The 24183-nt window shown below is 45.2% G+C and overlaps 1 protein-coding gene across 6 annotated transcripts in view; it reads right to left on the reverse strand.

Annotated features, from left to right (window-relative positions):
* Positions 1-24183, reverse strand: part of RUNDC3B (RUN domain containing 3B) — a 155103-nt gene that overhangs the window by 96028 nt on the left and 34892 nt on the right. For all 6 annotated transcript variants that reach the window (XR_012667245.1, XR_012667244.1, XR_012667246.1 and 3 more), the window contains exon 3: positions 16338-16471. Coding sequence is in view for 3 of the 6 variants with exons in the window: in XM_048838058.2 (XP_048694015.2) it covers positions 16338-16471 (134 nt within the window). In the remaining 3 variants the exon portion in view is untranslated. The remainder of the gene's footprint in view (positions 1-16337; positions 16472-24183) is intronic.

Consider the following 24183-nt stretch of genomic DNA (forward strand, 5'->3'; position numbering starts at 1 on the left):
GAGCACCATTTAACAGTCTAGCATGTATTTTAACAGAGCCTTTTTAATGGGACCAGATGGAGAATCTCTGCCATTTAGCCTGGTAAGTATACCCAATAGAAGGTTTACTACTATTCAAGAGGACATCTTGTACCTCCTTTAAACAGCTCTCCTCCTGAGGTGTTAACCATGGAACATCCAGGCTGTTAACTGAAGAGCCTCCTGGTTGGGACTGAAGAGGTGACCACGGTCCTGAGATATCAGGTCTGGGTCCGATGAAAGCGTCAAAGGAACCTCGGCTGAGAGGCTCAGCAAAGAGGAAAACCAATGCTGGTGAGGCCACACCGGCACTATCGGCACATGGTCCTGCTTGATTTAACACTCTGGGTAGGAGTGATGGTCAAAATGACAGACTGGACTTCTACATAGAGTGCTTCCACAGACATGCACAGGCTGAAATCATGAACAAACAGCATCACTTGGCCCATAACCTCAGCTGCACAGAACACAATGACATCCACAGCCTCAGAAACAACTCTGACGTTATAATCAAAAGGGCTGACAAAGGAGGTGCTGTAGTCATCAAGAACAGGTCGGATTATGAACAGGAGGCTGTCAGACAACTCTCCAACACCACATTCTACAGGCCACTATCCTCCAATCCCACTGAGGGGTACCAAAAAAAACTACAGCATCTGCTCAAGAAACTCCCTGCTACAGCACGGGAACAAATCTACACAGACACACTCCTAGAGCCCTGACCAAGGGTATTCTGTCTGCTACCCAAGATCTATAAACCTGGAAATCCTGGAGGCCCAGCCATTGGCACTCTTACAGCAGGATTATCTGGCTATTTGGACTCTGTCCTCCGACCGTACGCTACCAGCACTCCTAGCTATCTTCAAGACACCACTGACTTCTTGAGGAAACTACAATGCATTGGAGATCTTCCATGGTGGCCAAGATGGTGTTTTCAGGATGTAGAAGCTCTTTACACCAATATTCCACATGAGGATGGACTACAAGATATCAGGAACAGTAGCCCTGATGAGGCCATGGCACATCTGGTGGCTGTGTTTTGTGACTTTGTCCTCACCCACAATCATTTCAGACTTGGGGACAACTTACACCTTCCAGTTAATGGCACTGCTCTGGATACCTGCATGGTCCCACAATATGCCAACATTTTAATGGCTGACTTAGAAAAGGAAGTTACTCATCTTGTGCAGTAACGATGGTTCTTCGAGATGTGTATCCCTGTGGGTGCTCCACTTTAGGTGTCTGTGTGCCCCTGCACCTCTAATCGGAAATTTTTGGTAGCAGTGTCCCATTGAGCCCGCCCATGTGCTCTCCCTCCCTCGTGGTCTGCCTCGAGGCTATGTAGCACTGCACAGGCGAACCCCACTCACTTCCTTCTCTACCACAGAGCCCAAAAGAGAACTCCGAAGTAGAGGGGAGGAGGGCGGGTTGTGGAACACCGATAGGGACACACATCTCGAAGAACCATTGTTACTGCACAAGGTGAGTAACTTCTTCTTCTTCTTCTTCTTCGTCAAGTAGCATCCCTATGGGTGCTCCACTTTAGGTGACTCCGGAGCAGTACCCACCACTGGAGGCTGGGACTTCGGCGCAGAGTCTTTTACTACAGAGAGTACCGTGGAATCAAAGATGGTGTCAGCGGCCAAATCTTCAGTGATCGCATGTTCTGCGAAAGTATAGACAGAGGCCCCAAACATTGCTCTATAGATTGGGGAGATAGAGGTATCCCTATGGAATATGATTGAGGTAGGAACCGATCTCATGGAGTGCGTATGGACGGGAGCAAGTTGCGCCCTTGCTAAGTGGTTAATGCAACTAGAGACTCTTTTTGGATAGTCTTTAAGGAGATTTCACAGCTTTTGAATCTTTCTGTGGATGAAAGGAAGAGTTTAGGGGATTTCCGGAAGTCCTTAGTCCTGTCCAAGTAGGATGCTCATGTCCCTCTAATATCTAGCATATGCACAACTGTCTCCCAGTTGTCACAATGTGGTTTTGGGAAAAACAGGGAGATGGATCTGTTGATGCATATGGAAAGTGCAGAAAAAGTAGGGAGAAACTTGGGATATGACCTTAGAGGTGTTTGTTTTGTTTTTGTTTTTTTTAAAGATAAAGGCTATGAATGATGGGTGTGCCATCAGGGCAGCTATTTCTCCTATGTGCTTAGCAATTAGAAATGCTGTCGTCATGGATAGGTGTAAGAGAGAACAAGTTGCCCTGGACTCAGAGGGAGGTCTAGTCCAATCCCAGAACAGATTAAAGTCCCAGGCTGGAGCAGGTGGTGTCACATTGGGGAAGAGAGCCCCAATGCCCTTAAAGAATCTACGCATTAGTGGTTGAGCAAACTCCAAGTGGGAAGCCATTTTCACCATGAGATGTACCTTAAGGGAACTGAGTGAGAGTTTAAAATGTAGTGCAAAATCAAAGGGAGGAAAGATGAGGTCCGGTCTGTCCCTTTGGAATGGTACAAACTTGGAGTCGTTTCCATTTTGTAGATAGGTATGTGGAATGATCAACTTGTGGCTGTGTTGCAACATGTGTATCAGCTTGTCAGAGCATTCTGCTTCTAAGCCTTGGAACAAAGAAAGATCCAAGCCTGGAGGCGGAGGACCCATGGGTTGGGGTGAAGGGTCAGCCATTGTTTTGAAAGAGCGGGGGAGGAATGGGCTGACGTCAGAGGAACAGGAGGGTATATTGCCATCTGCGTCAGGTAAGGGAGCCAGAATTGTCATAGTCAAGAGGAGCAATCACAGTAACACTCGCTTTGTTTTGTTGAATTTTCAATAGAATCTTGGATAGGGTAGGAAACTGGGAAAAGACATACAAGTGGGCCCTGTCCGCTGGGAAGATGAGGGCAACTGCCAGTGAATGTTTCCCCAAGCCGGCCCTGGAGCACTAACAAGGACCTTTCTTGTTCTGATAAGTAGCGAAGAGATCCATAGGCCGGGTTCCCCAAAGGGTGGCTATATCCTGAAGCACCTCTGAATTCAGCAAACACTCACTGTCATGAGAAAATTCCAACTGAGACTGTTGGTTATCCTGTTCTGTATCCCTTGTAGACAGATAGCTGAGATGAGCACATTATGATAGGTGCATCAGTTCCAAAGTCTGAATGCTGCCTTGCAGAGGGAAGGAGATCCGGCAGCTCCTTGGCAGTTTATACAAAACATACAGGCCACATTAAGTCCATCATAACCTTTGTGTGTTGTTTTTGATGAAAGGCAGAGTTTGTGCACAGGCACTCCTGACAGCCCTTAGCCCCAAAAGAGTGATATGGAAGGTCATTTCTGTGGAAGGCCATTTGTCCTGAACTTTGTTGTTGTGTAGGTGAGCTCCCCAGCATATTAGGGAGATGTGTGTCCCAGGGTGATGAATGTGGGTACTGAGAGGAGCACTCTCACTTGTACTGCATCAGATTGGTGCTGATAAAGTCCAGTCACTGTACCAGGGTTTGTATGCCACTACAATGAAGTGAATCTTGGAGAATACACGGTGTGAAGCAGTCTGTACCTATAATGATCCTGCCCCAAAGGGAAGCAGTAGGAAATCTCCTGTACGATGGCTGTATTGAGATATGGAAGTAGGCACCCTGTAGGTTCAGGGCTAGAAATCAGTCTTTCCTCTAGAACTGGTCCTAACTGCTGAGAAGTAAGGTAAGGTGACTTCTGAGTGGCATGACAGCTCTATAGATGGCAGCTGATGCTGTAAGATTTCATTGTTCAGGCCCCCGACCAGCTCATCAAAGTGCTTATAAGAGGCAGTTTGAGAGGTCATGGACTGGGGTGCAGACTGTTCTCACAGTTGAGACGTGGGCCTCTTACACTGTGGCTCATAACAGCACAGAGATGGTGAGTATTGAGAAGATTGTGATCTGTGGTGTGGTTGAAAGGTATATCTTCTCTTCTGTTCCACAGTGTAGATTCTTAAGGAGCGTAGTGCAGTCCGAGAATCCTTCAGGATGTGGAGAGAAAAATCTGTTTTCTCCGCAAAGAGTTTGGCCCTTCAAATTGGAGGTCTGTAGCTCTTTGGGCAATCTAGAGAGGTGTAGCGAACAAACAAACAAACAAAAAAACCACAACCCACCTCAGTACCTGTCAAGGTTCCTCCCCCACTCTGAACTCTAGGGTACAGATGTGGGGACCTGCATGAAAAACCTCCTAAGCTTATCTTTACCAGCTTAGGTCAAAACTTCCCCAAGGTACAAAATATTACACCCGTTATCCTTGGAATGGCCGCTACCACCACCAAACTAATACTGGTTACTGGGGAAGAGCTGTTTGGACGCATCTTTCCCCCCAAAATACTTCCCAAAACCTTGCACCCCACTTCCTGGACAAGGTTTGGTAAAAAGCCTCACCAATTTGCCTAGGTGACTACAGACCCAGACCCTTGGATCTTAAGAACAATGAACAATCCTCCCAACACTTGCACCCCCCCTTTCCTGGGAAATGTTGGATAAAAAGCCTCACCAATTTGCATAGGTGACCACAGACCCAAACCCTTGGATCTGAGAACAATGAAAAAGCATTCAGTTTTTACAAGAAGACTTTTAATAAAAAATAGAAGTAAATAGAAATAAAGAAATCCCCCCTGTAAAATCAGGATGGTAGATATCTTACAGGGTAATTAGATTCAAAAACATAGAGAACCCCTCTAGGCAAAACCTTAAGTTACAAAAAAGATGCACAGACAGAAATAGTTATTCTATTCAGCACAATTCTTTTCTCAGCCATTTAAAGAAATCATAATCTAACACATACCTAGCTAGATTACTTACTAAAAGTTCTAAGACTCCATTCCTGTTCTGTCCCTGGCAAGAGCAGCATACAGAGAGACTCAAACCCTTTGTTTGTCTCCCTCCTCCCAGCTTTTGAAAGTATCTTGTCTCCTCATTGGTCATTTTGGTCAGGTGCCAGCGAGGTTACCTTTAGCTTCTTAACCCTTTACAGGTGAGAGGAGCTTTCCCCTGGCCAGGAGGGATTTCAAAGGGGTTTACCCTTCCCTTTATATTTATGACACGCCCCCCAAATCTCAGCTAGGGTGAAACACTGGCTGGGATTTCTTCCTGGAGCTCTAGGAAAAACAGAGTTAATAAGACACATGCATCTCTAAATATACTACCAAGTACATAAAGACTAACAATATTTTCCACATCTCAAGGACGATTTTAACCAGTTGACTCTGGGAAACTTTCACGGGAGAGTGCATCAGCCACTTTGTTAGAAGCTCCTGAGATGTGTTGGATGTCGAAATCAAAATCTTGGAGAGCTAAACTCCACCGAAGAAGTTTTTTGTTAGTTTCTTTGACGGTGTGAAGCCACTTCAGTGCAGCATGGTCGGTTTGCAGGTGGAAACGCCGTCCCCAAACATATGGGCGTAGCTTTTCCAGAGCGTAGACAATGGCGTAACATTCTTTTTCAGTGACTGACCAGTTGCTTTCCCTCTCAGACAGTTTTTTGCTGAGAAACACTACAGGGTGGAATTCTTGATCAGGTCCTTTCTGCATTAAAACTGCTCCCACACCATGCTCGGACGCATCTGTGGTTACTAGGAACGGTTTGTCAAAGTCTGGGGCCCTTAGTACAGGGTCAGACATGAGTGTCGCTTTAAGCTTGTTAAAGGCCTTCTGACACTTTCCGGTCCACTGAACAGCATTTGGCTGTTTCTTTTTGGTTAGGTCTGTCAGTGGGGCAGCGATTTGGCTGTAGTGCGGTACAAAGCGTCTGTAATAACCGGCCAAGCCTAAGAAGGATTGAACCTGTTTCTTTGACTTTGGGACAGGCCACTTTTGGATAGCATCCACTTTGGCCTGTAGGGGGCTGATAGTTCCTTGACCCACCTGGTGTCCAAGGTAAGTCACTCTGTTTAGGCCTATTTGACACTTCTTAGCCTTAACAGTTAGTCCTGCCTCCCTTATGCGCTCAAGGACTTTTTGTAGATGTTCCAGGTGGTCTGCCCAGGAATCCGAAAATATGGCCACGTCGTCAAGGTAGGCGACTGCATATTCTCCTAATCCCGCTAGGAGACCATCTACAAGTCTTTGGAAAGTGGCGGGTGCATTTCGCAGCCCGAAAGGGAGTACATTAAATTCATACAGCCCGAGATGTGTGATGAAGGCTGACCTTTCCTTGGCAGATTCATCTAGCGGTACCTGCCAGTACCCCTTGGTTAAGTCCAAGGTAGAGATGAACTGGGCCCGTCCCAGTTTCTCTAATAGTTCATCTGTGCGTGGCATTGGATAGTTGTCTGGGCGAGTTACAGCATTTAGCTTACGGTAGTCCACGCAAAAACGTATTTCCCCATCTGGTTTGGGAACTAGAACCACTGGAGATGCCCATGCACTTTCAGAGGGGCGGATTACCCCCATCTGTAACATATCCTGGATCTCCCGTTCTATAGCAGTTTTAGCTTGAGGAGACACCCGGTAAGGTTGGACCCTAATTGGGTGAGCATTACCTGTGTCAATGGAGTGGTATGCCCGTTCAGTCAGTCCTGGGGTGGCTGAGAACGTTGGCGCGTAGCTAGTGCACAGCTCCTGGATCTGCTGTCGCTGCATACGCCCAAGGGTCATGGAGAGGTTCACCTCTTCCACACCACCAGCACATTTCCCTTCGTAGTAAACACCTTCAGGCCACTCAGCGTCGTCTCCTCCCTGGGCTGTAAACTGACAAACCTTTAATTCTCTGGAATAAAAGGGCTTTAGAGAATTAATATGGTACACCTTAGGCTTTCGGTTGGAGGTGGGGAATGCTATGAGATAATTAACAGCTCCCAGGCGCTCCTGGACCATGAATGGCCCTTCCCACGATGCTTCCATTTTATGGGCCTGGAGCGCCTTTAAGACCATGACCTGGTCTCCTACTTTGAAGGAACGCTCTCTGGCATGCTTATCATACCAGGCTTTTTGCTCCTTTTGAGCATCCTGTAAGTTTTCTCTAGCAAGGGCTAAAGAGGTTCGGAGGGTGTTTTGTAGGTTGGTTACGAAGTCCAGAATGTTAGTTCCTGGAGAAGGTGTAAATCCCTCCCATTGCTGCTTCACCAACTGCAATGGCCCCTTAACCTCACGGCCATATACAAGTTCAAATGGGGAAAACCCTAAACTGGGATGTGGTACAGCTCTGTAGGCAAAGAGCAACTGCTGCAACACTAGGTCCCAATCATTGGAGTGCTCATTTACAAATTTACGTATCATGGCCCCCAAAGTTCCATTAAACTTCTCCACCATGCCATTTGTTTGATGGTGGTAAGGAGTGGCAACCAAGTGATTTACCCCATGAGCTTCCCAAAGGTTTTTCATAGTTCCTGCCAGGAAATTAGTCCCTGCATCTGTGAGGATGTCGGAGGGCCAATCTACCCTGGCAAAAATGTCTGCTAGTGCCTGGCACACACTTTTAGCCCTGGTGTTGCTTAGAGCTACTGCTTCTGGCCATCGGGTGGCAAAATCCATGAAAGTCAGTATGTACTGCTTTCCTCTGGGTGTCTTTTTCGGAAAAGGACCCAGAATATCCACAGCTACTCGCTGAAATGGAACTTCAATGATGGGGAGGGGTTGTAGAGGGGCTTTGACCTGGTCTTGGGGTTTTCCCACTCTTTGGCACACCTCACAAGACTGGACATAGGTAGAAACATCCTTGCCCATTCCCTCCCAGTGGAATGACCCCCCCAAACGGTCTTTGGTCCTGTTCACCCCAGCATGGCCACTAGGGTGATCATGGGCTAAGCTCAAGAGCTTGGCCCGGTATTTAGTTGGAACTACCAACTGTCTCTGAGGATGCCAGTCTTCCTGGTGTCCACCAGAAAGAGTTTCCTTGTATAAAAGTCCTCTTTCTATAACAAACCTGGATCGATTAGAAGAGCTGAGAGGCGGTGGGTTGCTCCGTGCCGCCGTCCAAGCTCTCTGGAGGCTTTCATCTGCTTCCTGATCGGTCTGGAACTGTTCCCTTGATGCTGGAGACATCAGTTCCTCATGGGATTGTGGACCTAGGCTTGGTCCCTCTGGAAGCGATATAGGGGATGGAGCTGTTTCTGTTGACTGTGAACCGCTCTCCGCTGGTGCACTATGTTGGGATTCAGGCTCCGGCTGAGCCTCTTGTGTAGGGTTATCGGCTGCTGCCAGTTCAGGTTCGGTGGGGCCCTCTGGTGTTGAGGTTGCAAGTACTGGATTCAGTGCTGACACGGGGTCTGGTGTTGGTTGTTCGGCTGGTTCCGGTTCTAGGACTGGTTCCGTCTGGGTCTCTGGGACTGGATCCACTACTGCTGTTGCAGACATTGGCCTGGGGTCCAGGTCCATCACCTCTGACCGGGTCCTGATAGAAGTTTCCGGAACAGAGCTAGGCCTCACGGCTTGTTTAGCCTGGCTGCGGGTGACCGTTCCCACCCTCTTGGCCTGTTTCACATGATTGGCCAAGTCTTCCCCCAACAGCATGGGGATGGGATAATCATCATAGACTGCAAAAGTCCACATTCCTGACCAGCCCTTGTACTGGACAGGCAACTTGGCTGTAGGCAAATTGAAAGAGTTGGACTTGAAGGGTTGAATCGTCACTTGGATCTCTGGGTTGATTAAATTGGGGTCCACTAAGGAAGCATGGATAGCTGACACTTGTGCTCCGGTGTCCCTCCACGCGGTGACCTTCTTCCCGCCCACACTCACAGTTTCCCTCCGCTCCAAGGGTATCTGGGAGGTATCTGGGCCTGTGGACCTCTGGTTTGATTCTGGTGCAATGAACTGTAATCTGTTGGGGTTCTTGGGGCAGTTGGCCTTTACATGCCCCAGCTCGTTACACTTAAAACATCGTCCAGCTGACGGGTCACTGGGGCGAGGAGGGTTGCTGGAGAACGGGGTGGTGGGACGATAAGGGGTCTGGAGGGTTCTTTGGGAGGTAGGTGGGGCTTTGGGCGGCCCCCGGTAATAGGGTGTAGTCTGGGGTGGTCCCTTCTGGTCTCCGCTCCAACTGCGACCAGTTTTCTTCTTCTCTGCCACCTCCACCCATCTGGCTCCAATCTCTCCTGCCTCGATTACAGTTTTGGGCTTCCCGTCTAGGATGTATCTTTCTATTTCCTCAGGAACACCCTCTAAGAATTGTTCCATTTGCATTAGGAAGGGCAAATTTACTGGAGATTCAACACTTGCTCCTGATATCCAGGCATCCCAATGTTTCACAATGTGGTAGGCATGTCGGGTAAATGACATGTCTGGTTTCCACCTTAGGGCTCTGAACCTCCGACGAGACTGCTCGGGCGTTATCCCCATTCTGACTCTCGCCTTGGATTTAAACAGTTCATACTTGTTCATGTGTTCTTTAGGCATTTCAGCTGCCACCTCAGCTAAGGGTCCACTGAGCTGCGGCCTCAGCTCTACCATGTATTGGTCAGTAGAGATGTTGTACCCAAGGCAGGCCCTTTCGAAGTTTTCTAAGAAGGCCTCAGTATCATCACCTGCCTTGTAGGTGGGGAACTTTCTGGGATGGGAAGTGGTACCTGGAGAAGGATTGCTAGGGTTTGTTGGTATATTCTGCTGGGCCTTTATCCTCTCCACCTCCTCCACATGCTTCCTCTCTTTTTCCTTCTCCTCCTCCACATGCTTCCTCTCTTTTTCCTTCTCCTCCTCCACATGCTTCCTTGCCTCCATTTCCCTCTTGTGGGCAGCCTCCTGTACCTCCTTCTCCAGCCGCATGAGTTCTATCTGTCTTTCATGTTCCCTTTGTCTTTCCTCAGCCTGAAATTTGGCTAATTCCAGCTGTAGTCGAGCTGAGGATTTGGTCATTCTAACCTCTCTGTTTTTAACTAACTTTACACCTGAGGTTTAGAAATAAACAAACAAAACTTGGCTGTAAAATTTTGCTGTGCTGCAATAGAATACCTATTCTCTGATAGTGATTGTCAGCCTACAGAAAAAGACAATTCCCTTGTCTCTGCTCTGGGCCCAAATTAAAGCAAAAAACCTCCAACTGCTTGGAAACCTGCTTACCCAGCCCAAAGAAAAAGCAAATGGGTAGAACACACACCCCCTCTTTACTTTTAGGAAGAAAAGAAAAAAAAAACCAATGGGTTGGAAGACTGTGAATTTCCCTGCAGGAGTTAAGTACCCTGCCTCCAGGCAAAAAAACCTGCAATTCACAAGATAATCCCCTTTTGTCTCTGCTTGGCCACAAAGCAGAGAGAAACCAAGCTGCTTTCAGTTTCAAAGCTGCTTTCTGGACTTTCTTTCCAAAGAAAAAAAAATTTCCTTTTTAAAATCTGTATTTCTAGTTCAAAAAATCTCAACTGGATCTCAGATGATTTCAGGTTAATCCCACCACTGTGCCACCATGTCAAGGTTCCTCCCCCACTCTGAACTCTAGGGTACAGATGTGGGGACCTGCATGAAAAACCTCCTAAGCTTATCTTTACCAGCTTAGGTCAAAACTTCCCCAAGGTACAAAATATTACACCCGTTATCCTTGGAATGGCCGCTACCACCACCAAACTAATACTGGTTACTGGGGAAGAGCTGTTTGGACGCGTCTTTCCCCCCAAAATACTTCCCAAAACCTTGCACCCCACTTCCTGGACAAGGTTTGGTAAAAAGCCTCACCAATTTGCCTAGGTGACTACAGACCCAGACCCTTGGATCTTAAGAACAATGAACAATCCTCCCAACACTTGCACCCCCCCTTTCCTGGGAAATGTTGGATAAAAAGCCTCACCAATTTGCATAGGTGACCACAGACCCAAACCCTTGGATCTGAGAACAATGAAAAAGCATTCAGTTTTTACAAGAAGACTTTTAATAAAAAATAGAAGTAAATAGAAATAAAGAAATCCCCCCTGTAAAATCAGGATGGTAGATATCTTACAGGGTAATTAGATTCAAAAACATAGAGAACCCCTCTAGGCAAAACCTTAAGTTACAAAAAAGATGCACAGACAGAAATAGTTATTCTATTCAGCACAATTCTTTTCTCAGCCATTTAAAGAAATCATAATCTAACACATACCTAGCTAGATTACTTACTAAAAGTTCTAAGACTCCATTCCTGTTCTGTCCCTGGCAAGAGCAGCATACAGAGAGACTCAAACCCTTTGTTTGTCTCCCTCCTCCCAGCTTTTGAAAGTATCTTGTCTCCTCATTGGTCATTTTGGTCAGGTGCCAGCGAGGTTACCTTACCTTTAGCTTCTTAACCCTTTACAGGTGAGAGGAGCTTTCCCCTGGCCAGGAGGGATTTCAAAGGGGTTTACCCTTCCCTTTATATTTATGACAGTACCACTGTCATGGAGACTGGGCAGGCAGCTGTAACAGCTACATCCAGTGGTGTCTCTAGGACCGGTCTGGCTATTAACTGACCTTCTCTAAGAATGGTCTGAATCTGTTCTTTTTGTGTTTCCAGTAATGTTTCAGAAACATCCTGGGTTTCCCAAGATTAACACAATTGTTTTGGCCATGACAGTTTGGTAATTTATGACTCTAAACAGTAATGTTGTTGATGAATACGCCATCTTGAGAAGCCTGATCATATGGAGTTGACTTGGCATTATGTTGCTTGCTTTATGCATTAACCACATCCACTGTGATGGAGTTGGGTTGCGGATGTTGAAAACAAAGTCTGCCTCTTTGTAGAGAGATGTAGGGTTCTTTTTGTTTACATTGTTGCTGGTTGGTGTGATGGAGGCTGGCTCTGCCAGATGGTTTTGGTAGGATCTAGAATCAGCTCATTAATTGGGAGGATAGTTCTAGATGAGAAGGTAGTATGCAGAATTTCCACCAACTTGTGATGTGTATCTGCCACCTCCTGTAAAGGAATCTGCAGCTCGTCTGCCACCCTCTTGGTAAGATTCAGAAAGTTCTTAAATCTTCACTTAGTGATGAGGTGTGGGCAGCACAGTCTCATCTAGGAGAGATGAGGAGAAGTGTGCTGAAGAGGTAGCTTCCTCTTCAGGTTTTTTTTTTTTCCTTCCCCCTTCTTTCCTGTTCTGAAAAAGCTCTCTCCTGTCCTGGCTCAGGTGCTTTCCTGCCCTGGCTCAGGTGCCAGGCTGTAGCAAACCATCTGGTGGACTCTCCCTGAGAGACACCGGAGACGGTGGAGCCATGTGTGTATATACCCAAAGAGTTACAATATGGCCTTGGGAGGGAGAGGCAGGAAGCCAGGCACAGGCAGTTGGCGTGATGGAATTGGGGATGACCCTTGTAGTGTGGTGGGAGGGAATGATCTCCTCCTGGCCAGCGTCATATTCGTCAGTGGGTAAGGGTGCCGCTGACTGGGGTATTGGCAGTATACAGCCCAGTGCTAAGAGCGATTCTGGGTGCCGGGATGTGCTCAGATACCGGGGTCCTGGTACCAAGTAATGGGGATTGTGGTTCTTCCCCAATCATCAAGTCTCCAGGGTGTCAGAGCTCATGTGGTATCATGGGTTCATTTGGTACCTCAGAGAAGGGTCCGTGGTACATTGTCAGTACCGATAGTTGGGCAGAGCACTCCCTAAATGAAAGTTCTGCCCAGTACAAAAAGTTTGTTGGTGCCTCTTTTTAAAGTCGGTATGGTAATTGTCTCTCCCTGGGTACTGAGGCCACAGGCCTCCAGAGTATCAAAGCACCTGTGTTACCATGGGCTCATCCAGAACCCCAGAGGAGTGTCTGTAGTTAGTATCAATGGTTGGGAAGGTGCAGAACACTTCCTAGATGGGAGTTTTGTTGCATCTGGCACCAAAGGGTTTCTCTATGCCGCTTTTTTAGAGATGGTACGGTAACTGTCCCCTCTCCTTAGGGGATGGTACCATTGCCTCAGAGCAGGAAGGTGGAAGCCTCTGGTGTGTGGGTGCCGAAGCAGAGCTGACAGCAGGACTTCTCTGTGTCGCTCTTTTAGAGATGGAACAGTAACTGTCCCCTCTCGGTGCACTAGTTGCCCAGAGTAGAGCTCAGAGCAGCACAGAGCTTACAGAAGCCCCTTGTCCGTGCAGAGAGCAGAGCTCAGAGCAGGGCAGAGCTCACAGCAGGAAGCCCCTTCTCAGGTTTCAGCTTCCAGAGCTTCCCTGTGGAACAGTGCTGCAGCTGAGCTCACAGCAGGAAGCCCCGGTGCCTAACTGGAGCGGCAGCTGAGCTCACAGCAGGAGGTTCCTCTGCTGGTATTGTCCTACCAAGTTTCAGAGTAACATCCGTGTTAGTCTATATTTGCAAAAAGAAAAAGGAGGACTTGTGGCACCTTAGAGACTAACCAATTTATTTGAGCATAAGCTTTCGTGAGCTACAGCTCACTTCATCGGATGTATGAAGTGAGCTGTAGCTCACAAAAGCTTATGCTCAAATAAATTGGTTAGTCTCTAAGGTGCCACAAGTACTCCTTTTCTTTTTGTCCTACCAAGGTGGCCGCTCTGGGGAGTCCCATTGGCTGGCCAGCTACTCGGGGGTCGATACCGAGATGGCCAAACTGGGGAACACCCCTCTGGCTGGCCAGTTGCTTGGAAGAGCCTTTCCAGGGGGAGTCTGCTGGTGGTTTTTTTCCCCCTCTCTCTCTCTCCCCCTCTTCACCACTCGACCCCTTTTGAAGTGAAGGCTCCGGGGATGATCCGGGGTCAACACCCACCGGAGTCCCCTGCAGACTGAAGTGTTTATAGGGAGGAATTTTTACTTCTGCTCCCAGCTCCTGTGAGCCTGCAGTTTTCAGTGTGGCAGGTAAAGCACTTCTGTGAGGGTCTCCCAGGCACAGCGAGTGTCTAGCCATTACAGGAACTGACTCCTGGCAGGAGAGGCACCGCTTGGAGCGGAGAGAGCCAGGCAAGCCCCTGGGCAGGGGGTTGTCATCCTCTAGCAGGGAGGAATATGTAGAAGAACAGCATCTTTCTTTTTTCTTTTCTTTTTTTTTTATTTTTGGTAATTGAAAAAGAAAATAATTATGAGTCTGCTAGATGCCGGGGGGGGGGGGGGGGGGAGGGGGGAGAATGCCCCCAGACAGGGAAGGAAAGAAGTTCTTTTCCTTTTTCTCTTTTCTTTTTAAACCAAAGGAATAAAATAAAATAAAACAAAACTAGCCTGAATACTTTTAGGGAGAACAAAGGTAACAAAACAACTACTACTTATGCTAATGACACAAATAAGGAAGGGACAACTGGTCAGAGGCCAAAGGCAGTAGAGAAGGAAGTGAGGGGGGTTCGCCCATGGAGTGAGTGCTAAATAGCCTCCAGGCAGACCATGAGGGAGGGAGAGCACATGCACAGGCTCAACAGGACACTGCTGCCAAAAATCTCCCATTAGAGGTGCAGGGGCACACAGACACCTAAAGTAGAGCACCCATAGGGACACTACTCGAAGAAGAACAATGCTTCCTCAGTCCCCTAGCACCCTTCCTCTACTTATGCTACATTGATGACATCTTCATCATATGGACCCACAGGAAGAAGGCCCTTGAATTCCACCTGGATTTCAACAATTTCCACCCCACCATCAATCTCAGCCTAGACCAGTCCACACAAGAGGTCCACTTCCTGGACACTACAGTGCAAATAAGTGATGGTCACATAAACACCACCCTATACTGCAAGGGTCGGCAACTTTTCAGAAGTGGTGTGCCGAGTCTTCATTTGTTCACTCAAATTTAAGGTTTCGCGTGCCAGTAATACATTAACATTTTTAGAAGATCTCTTTCTATAAGTCTATAATATATAACTAAACTATTATTGTATGTAAAGTAAATAAGGTTTTTTAAATGTTTAAGAAGCTTCATTTCAAATTAAATTAAAATGCAGAGCCCCCCGGACCAGTGGCCAGGACCCGAGCAGTGTGAGTGCCACTGAAAATCAGCTCACGTGCCACCTTTGGCATGCGTGCCATAAGTGCCTACCCCTGACTTATCCTATATCCTTTTGTTAAGAAACTTGTTCTATTTTTCCTTCAAACCAAGTCAGTTGTGCTTGAAGGGAAGGGTTCATTACCGCAATTAAGTTACTAAGCTGTAATGCCCTAACTCTTTAAAACAGCAGCAAATATCTTCAGTGAATGCAAAGTGATAGGGTCTGTACATTGTAGAGAGACAACTCTGAGGTGCTTGGGGGCTGGAGTTCATTGATTGTTACCCGCAAGGCTAAGACTGGTAGAGTCTCAAGAAGTTTGCTGGTTCAGAAGACACCCTGGGGTGGCTGGGAGCTGACACACAGTGTCTAATCTCCAACAAAGCTCACTCTTGCTGTGGCAGAGAGATAACACAGTGGCCCACTCTCCTAAGGAACTTTCAAGTTAGATATTATTTTCTCCACTTTCTAGAAAAGTGGTTTTTATACAGAAATTGACTTTAATAGAAATGTTGGCTTCTGGTCAATTGGGAAGAAAACATTATCAAACTTTGCAGACAACTTTCCCAACAAAGAAATGTTCCCATATGACACAGAGGAAGAAGGATTTGTACAGACAAATTACCCCCAAAGAAATGTGTTTTGATCTGCGAAACAGGACCTGCAACCTCAGCGTGTAGCATGATAACAGAAAATTTCTTTAAGATATTGTTTCAATCGTATGCCAATCAGGTTAAAAATTATTTTATTTATATATAAAAATTGAAAAGAAGAGATTTTTATGCACAGAGTGGACAAGTCCAGAGAATATTGGGATTCACTTCATAACCAAACTTCCCAAAAATTATTATTGTGTATTTAATACCTCTGGTAATCCTCCTGGGGCTTCCTAGAGGAAACTGTCGCAAAGAAATGAAGAATTAATCTCTCATCTGCTAGTAGCCACTAGATAACTGATAGCCTTTCACTTTTAAAAGAAAAATAGCCCAGATTGAGAAGAACGGTTCCAAAATAAATGGGAGGATGTTATTGAAAAATTAAAAAGAGGACAAAGATACTTTGATATTTGGGTACCATATATTCAGGACTCAGACAAAAGTACATTAACCTGCAGGAAAAAAACAGCACACGTCTTTTTCTAAAAAATATTAATATTTGATAGACATGCCTGATTTGATAAATATGAGTAGAGTCAGTAGTTTCACTCAATAAAAACCACCAGAAACAATACGTTTTGGATGGTGTGAACAGGCTCAACCTGTTATATGATAAACACTCTGTTAAATAGAAAGATTTGATGAGATTTATATTCCTACATTATTTTTCTCTAAACAAAAAAGAAAAGCTCACTATTGTAATGATCATCATTCTGTTTCTGCTATTTACATGGCAAGGATTTGTAATAACTAGATAGTTACAAAACAAAAAAAAAACCAAAACTTTGAAGGATTTTACAGGATAAACTTAGCCAGTTATATTTTCCTGTTGGGAACAAAAATAAAGATTAACATGTACATACAATAAATAGTAATTTGCAGCCACCTTGACATTTTATTTCTTACCTTTGCTCTAGAAGAACTGACATTCTCCATATTCTCAATGCTGCAGATGCAATTGTGTGAAACCTTACGGCAAGCTACTCGGATATAGTCCCAGAAGCTACGAGGGCTTTCATAGCCAAACCAGGTGATCTGACCTTAATCAGAAGGCAGAAGACACAAAAATATAGGTAAAGAATATGGATTGTTAGAAACGAGGACACATTCCCAACATTTTAGATACATCTCAAGCTCTGTTACCACTGTTAGTGCACTGGTACAGCTGCACCAGAGAACTGCACCAATACAAGCCCCTAGTGTAGATGTGTTGCACTTGCACAAAAAGTGACTTGCACTGGTGCAGCTTACCTTGCTTTGAAACCAGTGCATAGATAAAGATTTAGTTTTGTCTTTTTTTTTTTAAACTATCATATTGCAATAGCACCCAGACCTCTAAACTGTAAGCAGGGTCCCAGTGTACTTCACAAACTCAAAGGCAGGGTCCAAAAAGAGCTAAAAATTCAAGTGCAGGTAGCAACAATGGTTTTTTACTAGACACGGCCATATACACTTCATGAATAAAAAGAAGCAAAGACAGAGCGAGAACCTGTACAGTAAAGCTATGCTTTACAGCAATTTTAAATTTATTCCCATTTGTTCTAGAAAACCATTGCTCCTATGCCAGCAGTTCCCAAACTGTGGGTAGTGACCCCCATCACCAGATGGGATTGCAATGATCCGTACTATGCAAAGGACACCATTTTGCTATGTACACCGTGACCTTGCACATACAGTGAGTGAGAGATCATGATGCCTGGAGGATACAGGCATCAAGCAGCATAACCTCACATGCACCATATGTACAGGGTCCTACACTGTGTGTAGGAAGCCATTTTGAAGAGAAAAATGGCATCCTCTATGCAGCGTGACCTCTCACGTACAGTGCGTGCAAGGTCACACTGTGCAAAGGATGCCATGTTGCTCTTCAAAATGGCAACTTGTATGTGTCTGAGGTCCCAGCAGGAAAGTCTTCATTAAAATGGGGTCGTGCTAGCAAAAACTTGGGAACCCCAGTCCTATGCCAACCAGTAGCAGATTTTGGGGCCCTGACAGTTGGTTTTCCATTGGAGGAGCAATCACTGATGTGAAGTCTAAGTATTTTCTTATTGCAACCTGTTTTACTTGCAGTATATAAACACACCAGTCCTTGAATACTGGTGATAAAACAGCATGTAGCAAATTCCCTCTTTCAGAAATCTGAGCCAAAAAAACACCCTTGCATGGTTCGTCCAATTGATTAGTCTGATTAAGGCAAAGGGCAAACTCTCCTGCTGTTTGCAATAGCTCCCCCAAAACAAACACACACAGCATTTCTTCCAAGACTGAATAGTGCTTGTGTAACACTGACAGACCCTGGTCGTCAGCGGGCGGGCAGGATCGAAGTCGGCATCTCTGGAGTTTAGTGCATGAGCCTCTACCGCATGAGCAAAATGCCAACTGGCTGTTTGCTGTACAGCCTTAGTGTGACACACACACACACACACAATACCACACGCTTTGCATGCAAAGAATTTTTTTTAAAACTATGTGTAATGTGCCATCTGATTACTAATCATAAGGATAGATATGCAGTTTCTCCATACAAAGCTCAAATCTAGATAAAAAATAAAAAACCTAGAAATTAAAACTTAAGAAATAAAAGATCTTTGCTTCTCTTTTTCTTTTAAAATATAATCTCTTTAAAAAGTTAAAACCACAAATATCAGTCTTACGTGTTCTTCCCACCTCATATGCCTAAAATGCCAGAGTGAGTGAAATCAGGTGGCAAAATGAAACCATCATACCTACAAATGCAACTGACCATTTACATCAGCTGAGGATCTGCCCAGGTCTAGAAAATTCAAGCCTGATTTCCAGAGCGCATTTGCTATTTGACTTGCCACTTCACCTCCTGACCTTGCCACATGAATTCATACAGGAAGTTGAAAATCTGAAGAAAGACTTATTAAAAATAAATAAATAAATAAATAGGGAGAACCAAGTATAGTATCTCATTCCTTCCATTCAGCGGTATAGCAATCATAAGGATTTCCAATGCAGCAGAAACTTTCAGATTTTCAGTTTCTTCCATTATTTAAAAGAACCAGTGAGGATTTTTATCCCCAAAGAAGCTAACTGTTTCCACAAAGAGGAAATATATAAATACAAGATGCACAGTGGATTCCAGGAGATTTCACTGGCTCATGACAGACTGAAATAGCTACCCAATGAAAGTGGAAAGAATCTATTTTTAATCCAGGCCGATAGATTATGGCAGTCAAGAAGTTTGTGGGAGATTATAAAAGAATCCAGATGGGCTTCATTCCACCATACCAGAACAGAGCTTAGGGAAAAAAACTTTGCCTATGAAAAATAATCTTAGCCAGCCTGTTTCATTCGCTCATTCTCCCTTCCTTTAGGATTTGCTAGAATTGTGTCTAAAATACCTTCCAAAATGTCAAAAGATTCCCTATTGTTATTTTTAGATTTTTTTTCCTGACTGTCAAGTTTACTTCCATTCTCCGATTTTCCCCATTTAAAAAAATAACTAAATAAAAGACTTTGTGAGCAAATAAAATATTTACCAACCAGTCAATACAACATCAGGACAATCAGAACCAAGCTCTACCCAAAGTACCCAGCCAGGTTCAGGACAATGGATTAGCAAAACTGTATGATTTTCATGTGTGAAAGTCTGAGCAATTTAAAAATTCTATTTTTGGGGGTGGGGGGCCTGTTTGGTGTTCTCTAACATAATTTAAATGAAAATCCAGAATTATAACAGGAATGCAGGTTATTAGTTACCAAGTGTTTGTAACCTAACTTTCATGTGTTTAGGAAATGCTGAATAGTTATTGTGACTTTTTTCTGTATTATAGTTTAAATAAATTACCAAGACAATTGAAACTGATCAAGCAAGCTTTCACAATCAAAAAGCTGCACTTTAGGCTTCACTTTTCAAATAGAGAAGTTACGTCTTTTACTTACAATTGACAAATACAAATTATTTTGATGCCCTAGAATTACTAACTGACATTACTGTCATGGTCTCTGCATCTGCAAAAAACCCCAAACAATTTACATATAATTTATGGCTATTTGGCCCATCCTGCAACATCCTCAAAGACGATTAGTATAGCAAAGTGTGGATGAGCTATTACCAGCAGTGATCACTCTCCTTACAGTGTGTATAACACCCATTTTTTCATGTTGTGTGTACATAAATCTCCTCACTGTATTTTCCACTAAATGCATCCGATGAAGTGAGCTGTAGCTCACGAAAGCTTATGCTCAAATAAATTGGTTAGTCTCTAACGTGCCACTAGTACTCCTTTTCTTTTAACATACTTTATGTATGGGAAGTGCTTTCATGAAACTGTAGTCACCTTTGAACAAAAAGATTATTTCAGAAATAGTGCAATTTCTAAAACTAAGTCAACAGAAGTGTGCAATTTTGCTAACATAAAAAACAACAGAAGCTCAAGAAGAGCGGAGCACAATCTTAATTAAGAGTCCAATCGCCAAGTGCACATACACATTGCAGAAGCGATGTTCACAGTCACGTGTAGATGTGCTGTCTTCTTTGTCACTTTGCCTTGCGGACTGGCCACAGGACCCTGTGGTGGGTGAGGAGTGCTGCATGGCATTGATGGCTGGCCACTGGGCTTTTGGAATGCCATGGGGGAATGGCTTGGGGTGGGCTGAAGGGTTCAAAATAGGCCTCCTAAAACTTGCTGTTCTTGGTGCCCTGTGCTCAGCTAACAAACAGGAGCAGCAAACAGGGGAGTCTTGCCAAGGAGTTCTCTAGGTGAAGGAGAAATAACTATGTAACTCTTAGGGTGAGTGTGTTGTCTGTCAATTGGTTTGTAGTTGTGAACTTGCTTGCTTGCTGTGCGCCTGCTTGGTTGAAGTTTATAGCATGGTCTGTTTGGGGCATTGTGTGCTGAGCCTAGCAGCCTGGTAGGCAAGGCTGAGAGCTTCCTAATTAGCCTACTACTACTATCCTTTAAACCCTAATCCCTTTAGGATCCCTTGACAAGGGGGCAACAGGGATTTTAAAAGCCACCTCATAAGCAACCAGAGAAGCTAGAGAACAGAAGCAGCAAACAGGAGAGCATGGGAGCCAGACCCACCTAATGAAAATTCTCTAAACTGTTAGGCCAATAACTCTCCCACCACCATCACCCACAAAAACTAAACACACACAACAACAAACCTCACACAAACACCGAACAAAAATAAACCCCTTCAAGAGTAAAATAATGCAGGCAGAAGTCGATCGGCAGAGTGGGGGCTATCTACTTTATTACACTGAATGCAGCACGCATGATTACCTGCCTTGCAGGCTGGTGGCATGTGTGTGCACTCAATGCAAGCAGATCGTGGCCCTCAGAGATGGAGTACAAGCTCTTCAGACCACAGGAGCTGAATTGGAGGAGCTAAAGGAGACAGAGAGGTACACAGACAAGACTTTCCAGGACACAGTAAAGCCGTCCCTCCCACCATCTAAGAACCTCTGTGCTGCTGAGGAGGATAAAAATCTCAGAGAACGAGATCATCAAGCTGGAGTGGAGAGAAATGATCCTATAGTTGGGACCCTCCTTCCAGATGATGTCATGGTATCCTCTCACACTTAGGATACCCCTCCAGGGCAAGTGACCCCTGTTATTAGGAAGAGACCGGTAATAGTAGCGGGGGAGTCGATTATTAGAAATATAGATGGTTGTGTTGGTGATGACCAGGAGAACCACACGGTTAACTGCCTGCTGGGTTTGAAGTTTGTGGCCCTCTCGAGACATCCAGACAGACTTATGTGCAGTGCTGGGGAGGAGCTGGTAGTCATGGTACAAGTAGATAGTACTGACACAGGGAAAAGGTAGGAGACAGGTCCTGGGGTCCAATTTTAGACTGCTAGATAAGAGATTAAAGTCCAGGACCTCCATGGTAGCATTCTCTGAAATGCTTCCAGTTCCACATAAAGGGCCCATTAGATAGGAAGAACTTCAAGGTCTCAATGTGTGGATGAGACAATGGTGTTCAGAGGAGGGATCTAGGTTTATTAGAAATGGAGGAGCCTTTTAGAAAAGGAGGATCTTGTACAGAAAGGATGGGTAGAGCCCTGCGCGGATACAAAAATGATCAACCCACAATCTGAACCGGGATCCACTAGCCATCTTTTACCTGTATCTGTGTTTGCACTGGCAGCAGCAAGCCATCTCACAAGGGCTAGCAACCGGGGTGGGGGCAAGGTCTTGCAGGGAAGAGGCAGTGTGAGGGTGGGGACTGAGGGGTAAAGTGCAGGGTGGGGGCGGGGTCTCGAAGAGAAGGGATGGTGCAGAGAGGGAGGCTGGGAGAAAGGGGCGTTGCATCACATGCTGCTCCCGGGGGCTAGCAAGCAAAGGCACACAGCAGCAGCAGCGCATGTTGCTTCACAGTGGGCCAGAGTAGCGGGGTGCCAGGGCCCCGGCCGCTCCAATCCCTGGACAGGAAGGAGTGTGGCGAGTGGGTGCTGAAAAATCTAAGAGAATGTTGGGAACCATGAGGAAAGGGATAGATAAGACAGAAAATGTCTTAATGCAGCTATAAAAGTCCCAGGGATGCCCACACCTTGAAAACTGCATGCAGTTCTAGTTGCCCCATCTCAAAAAAGATTATTAGTATTGGAAAAAGATACAGAGAAGGGCAACAAAAATGATTAGGGGTATGGAACAGCTTCCATATGAAGAGACTACTAAAGGCGGGGAACATGATAGAGGTCTATAAAATTATGAAAGGTGTGGAGAAAAAGTGTTATTTACCCCATCACATAAGAACTATGGGTCACCCAAGGAAATTAATAGGGAACAAACAGAAGGAAGTACAAACAGAAGGAAGTACATCTTCACACAATGCATGGTCAGCATGTGGAGCTTGCCAGGGGATGTTGTGACAACCAAAAGTGTAAGTGGGTTCAAAAAAAGTATTGGATAAGTCCATGGAGGATAGGTCTGTGATGCTGTATAGAAGCTGGGGGACACTTTAGGATATTATGAATACCAATATTGTAATGAGTTGTGCCACATATTTTTGCCTTACACACCTTATACAGCATGTTATAATTTGCCAAGTATGATAATCTTGTTTATGGGTTTGTATCACCTTTGTATTGTGAAGTTATACATATGTCTGTAGTTCCAAACTTGTGCTGTACATCTGGCTGACACCCCCAATAGATTGGCTTCAGCATTGCATAGCCTGCCTGATGACTCATCAAGAGATATCAGCGATACAACTGACCCATTGAGAAAAAGCAAGGGCTACACCTTATGACTCAGCAAGGCATGCAGGGGCATACCTATGGACAGAACTCTAAGGCTTCCAGGTCATGGACTGTGCAGATTGCGTTTGGAAATACAAGCTGTATGGCAAAAGACTACAAAAGACAGCTGCATCTTCTCCATTTTGTCTTCAGTCCTGCTTCTTGCCTCTGGAGTAACTTTTCTACAAAAGAAGCTCTGAACAAAGGACTGAATGACCCATCCAAGCTGTGGATGTGTTCCAGAGGGACTTTCAAGCCAGCATATTTACCAATACTGCTAAGAACCTGATATATGGACTTCTAAGTCTTTGTATGTATGTGACTGCTTTGCTATTTAACATCTCTCTTCTTGTTTTTTTCTTTATAATAAACCTTTAGTTTTAGGCACTAAAGGATTGGCTGACAGAATGGTATTTTGGGTAAGATCCAAACATATACAGACCTGGTAACATGGTTGACCCTTTGGGGTCAGAAGAACATTTTGTATATGTGAACAGAGTTTAAGTAACTTCTCACTGTACTGGATCTAGGTGTTATTGGGAGCCAGAAAACTGGAATGCAGTAAGGGGGCAGTGTGATTTCTCTTCCCACCCTCCCGCAACCTTATTTGCTTCTTGATAACCAGTGTAGGGATCAGAAGCACAGTTTGTGACTGGTTGGGGAGATTAATTTCAGTGTTACCCACCAGTCTAGGGAATATCTGCTCTCCCTTTTGCAGCCTGTCTGGACCTCGGCATTTCCAGTGAGGGCAGCTCTAGGCACACTGGGTCACAAGGTCCATCAGTGGTTATTAGCCCACATGGTCAGGGATGCAACCCCCTGACTATCAGAACCTGGGACTGGAGGACACAGGGATAGATCATTTGATAAATTGCCTTGTTCTCTTCATTCCCTCTGAAGCATCTGGCACTGGCCCCGTCTGAAAACAGGATACTGGGCTAGATGAACCACTGGTCTGACCCAGTATGGCGATTCTTGTGTGTGTCCTGGGAAGGTGTAGCCTTTGGGAAGGGAATGGCTTCTGGTTACAAGCATGTCCAGAGAAGTGCTGTTGTTCCAGTAACTAGTGTTGGCCAACGTTTTAGTGCATAACTGGGATGTTGTCCTGCTTGAGCTTGCTGTACTGGGTAGGCACACATAGCGGCACTCTCTCCAGCAGACCATTCTGTATCTGAATATGAGTCCATTTCAACAGTGTCCCGGTAAAGGTCAATGATCTTATGGGTCATTGTGAGGTTCTGTTGGCACGTGTCTCTGCTCAGCTGCCTATCCTTTTCCTACAGTGAAAGATCCTTCCAGTACTTTCAGATCTTTTCTGAGAGGCGATGAGAAGATCTGTAAACATTTCTTCCCTTGTCCTGCATTTTATTCCATGGAGATTGGCAAACTGCCCAGATGTAGATAAGGGGCCTGTCCTGAAAGGTCTTGGAATTTCAGATGCAGGAGCTGTGAAAGATATGAATTTTAACAAATAGCTCTCATTCTTATAAAGTTCAGTTTCCATGACAGCAACGATAAATTTTCCCCACTCTT

This window comes from Caretta caretta, chromosome 2, assembly GCF_965140235.1.
Source record: "Caretta caretta isolate rCarCar2 chromosome 2, rCarCar1.hap1, whole genome shotgun sequence".
Lineage (NCBI taxonomy): Eukaryota > Metazoa > Chordata > Testudines > Cheloniidae > Caretta > Caretta caretta.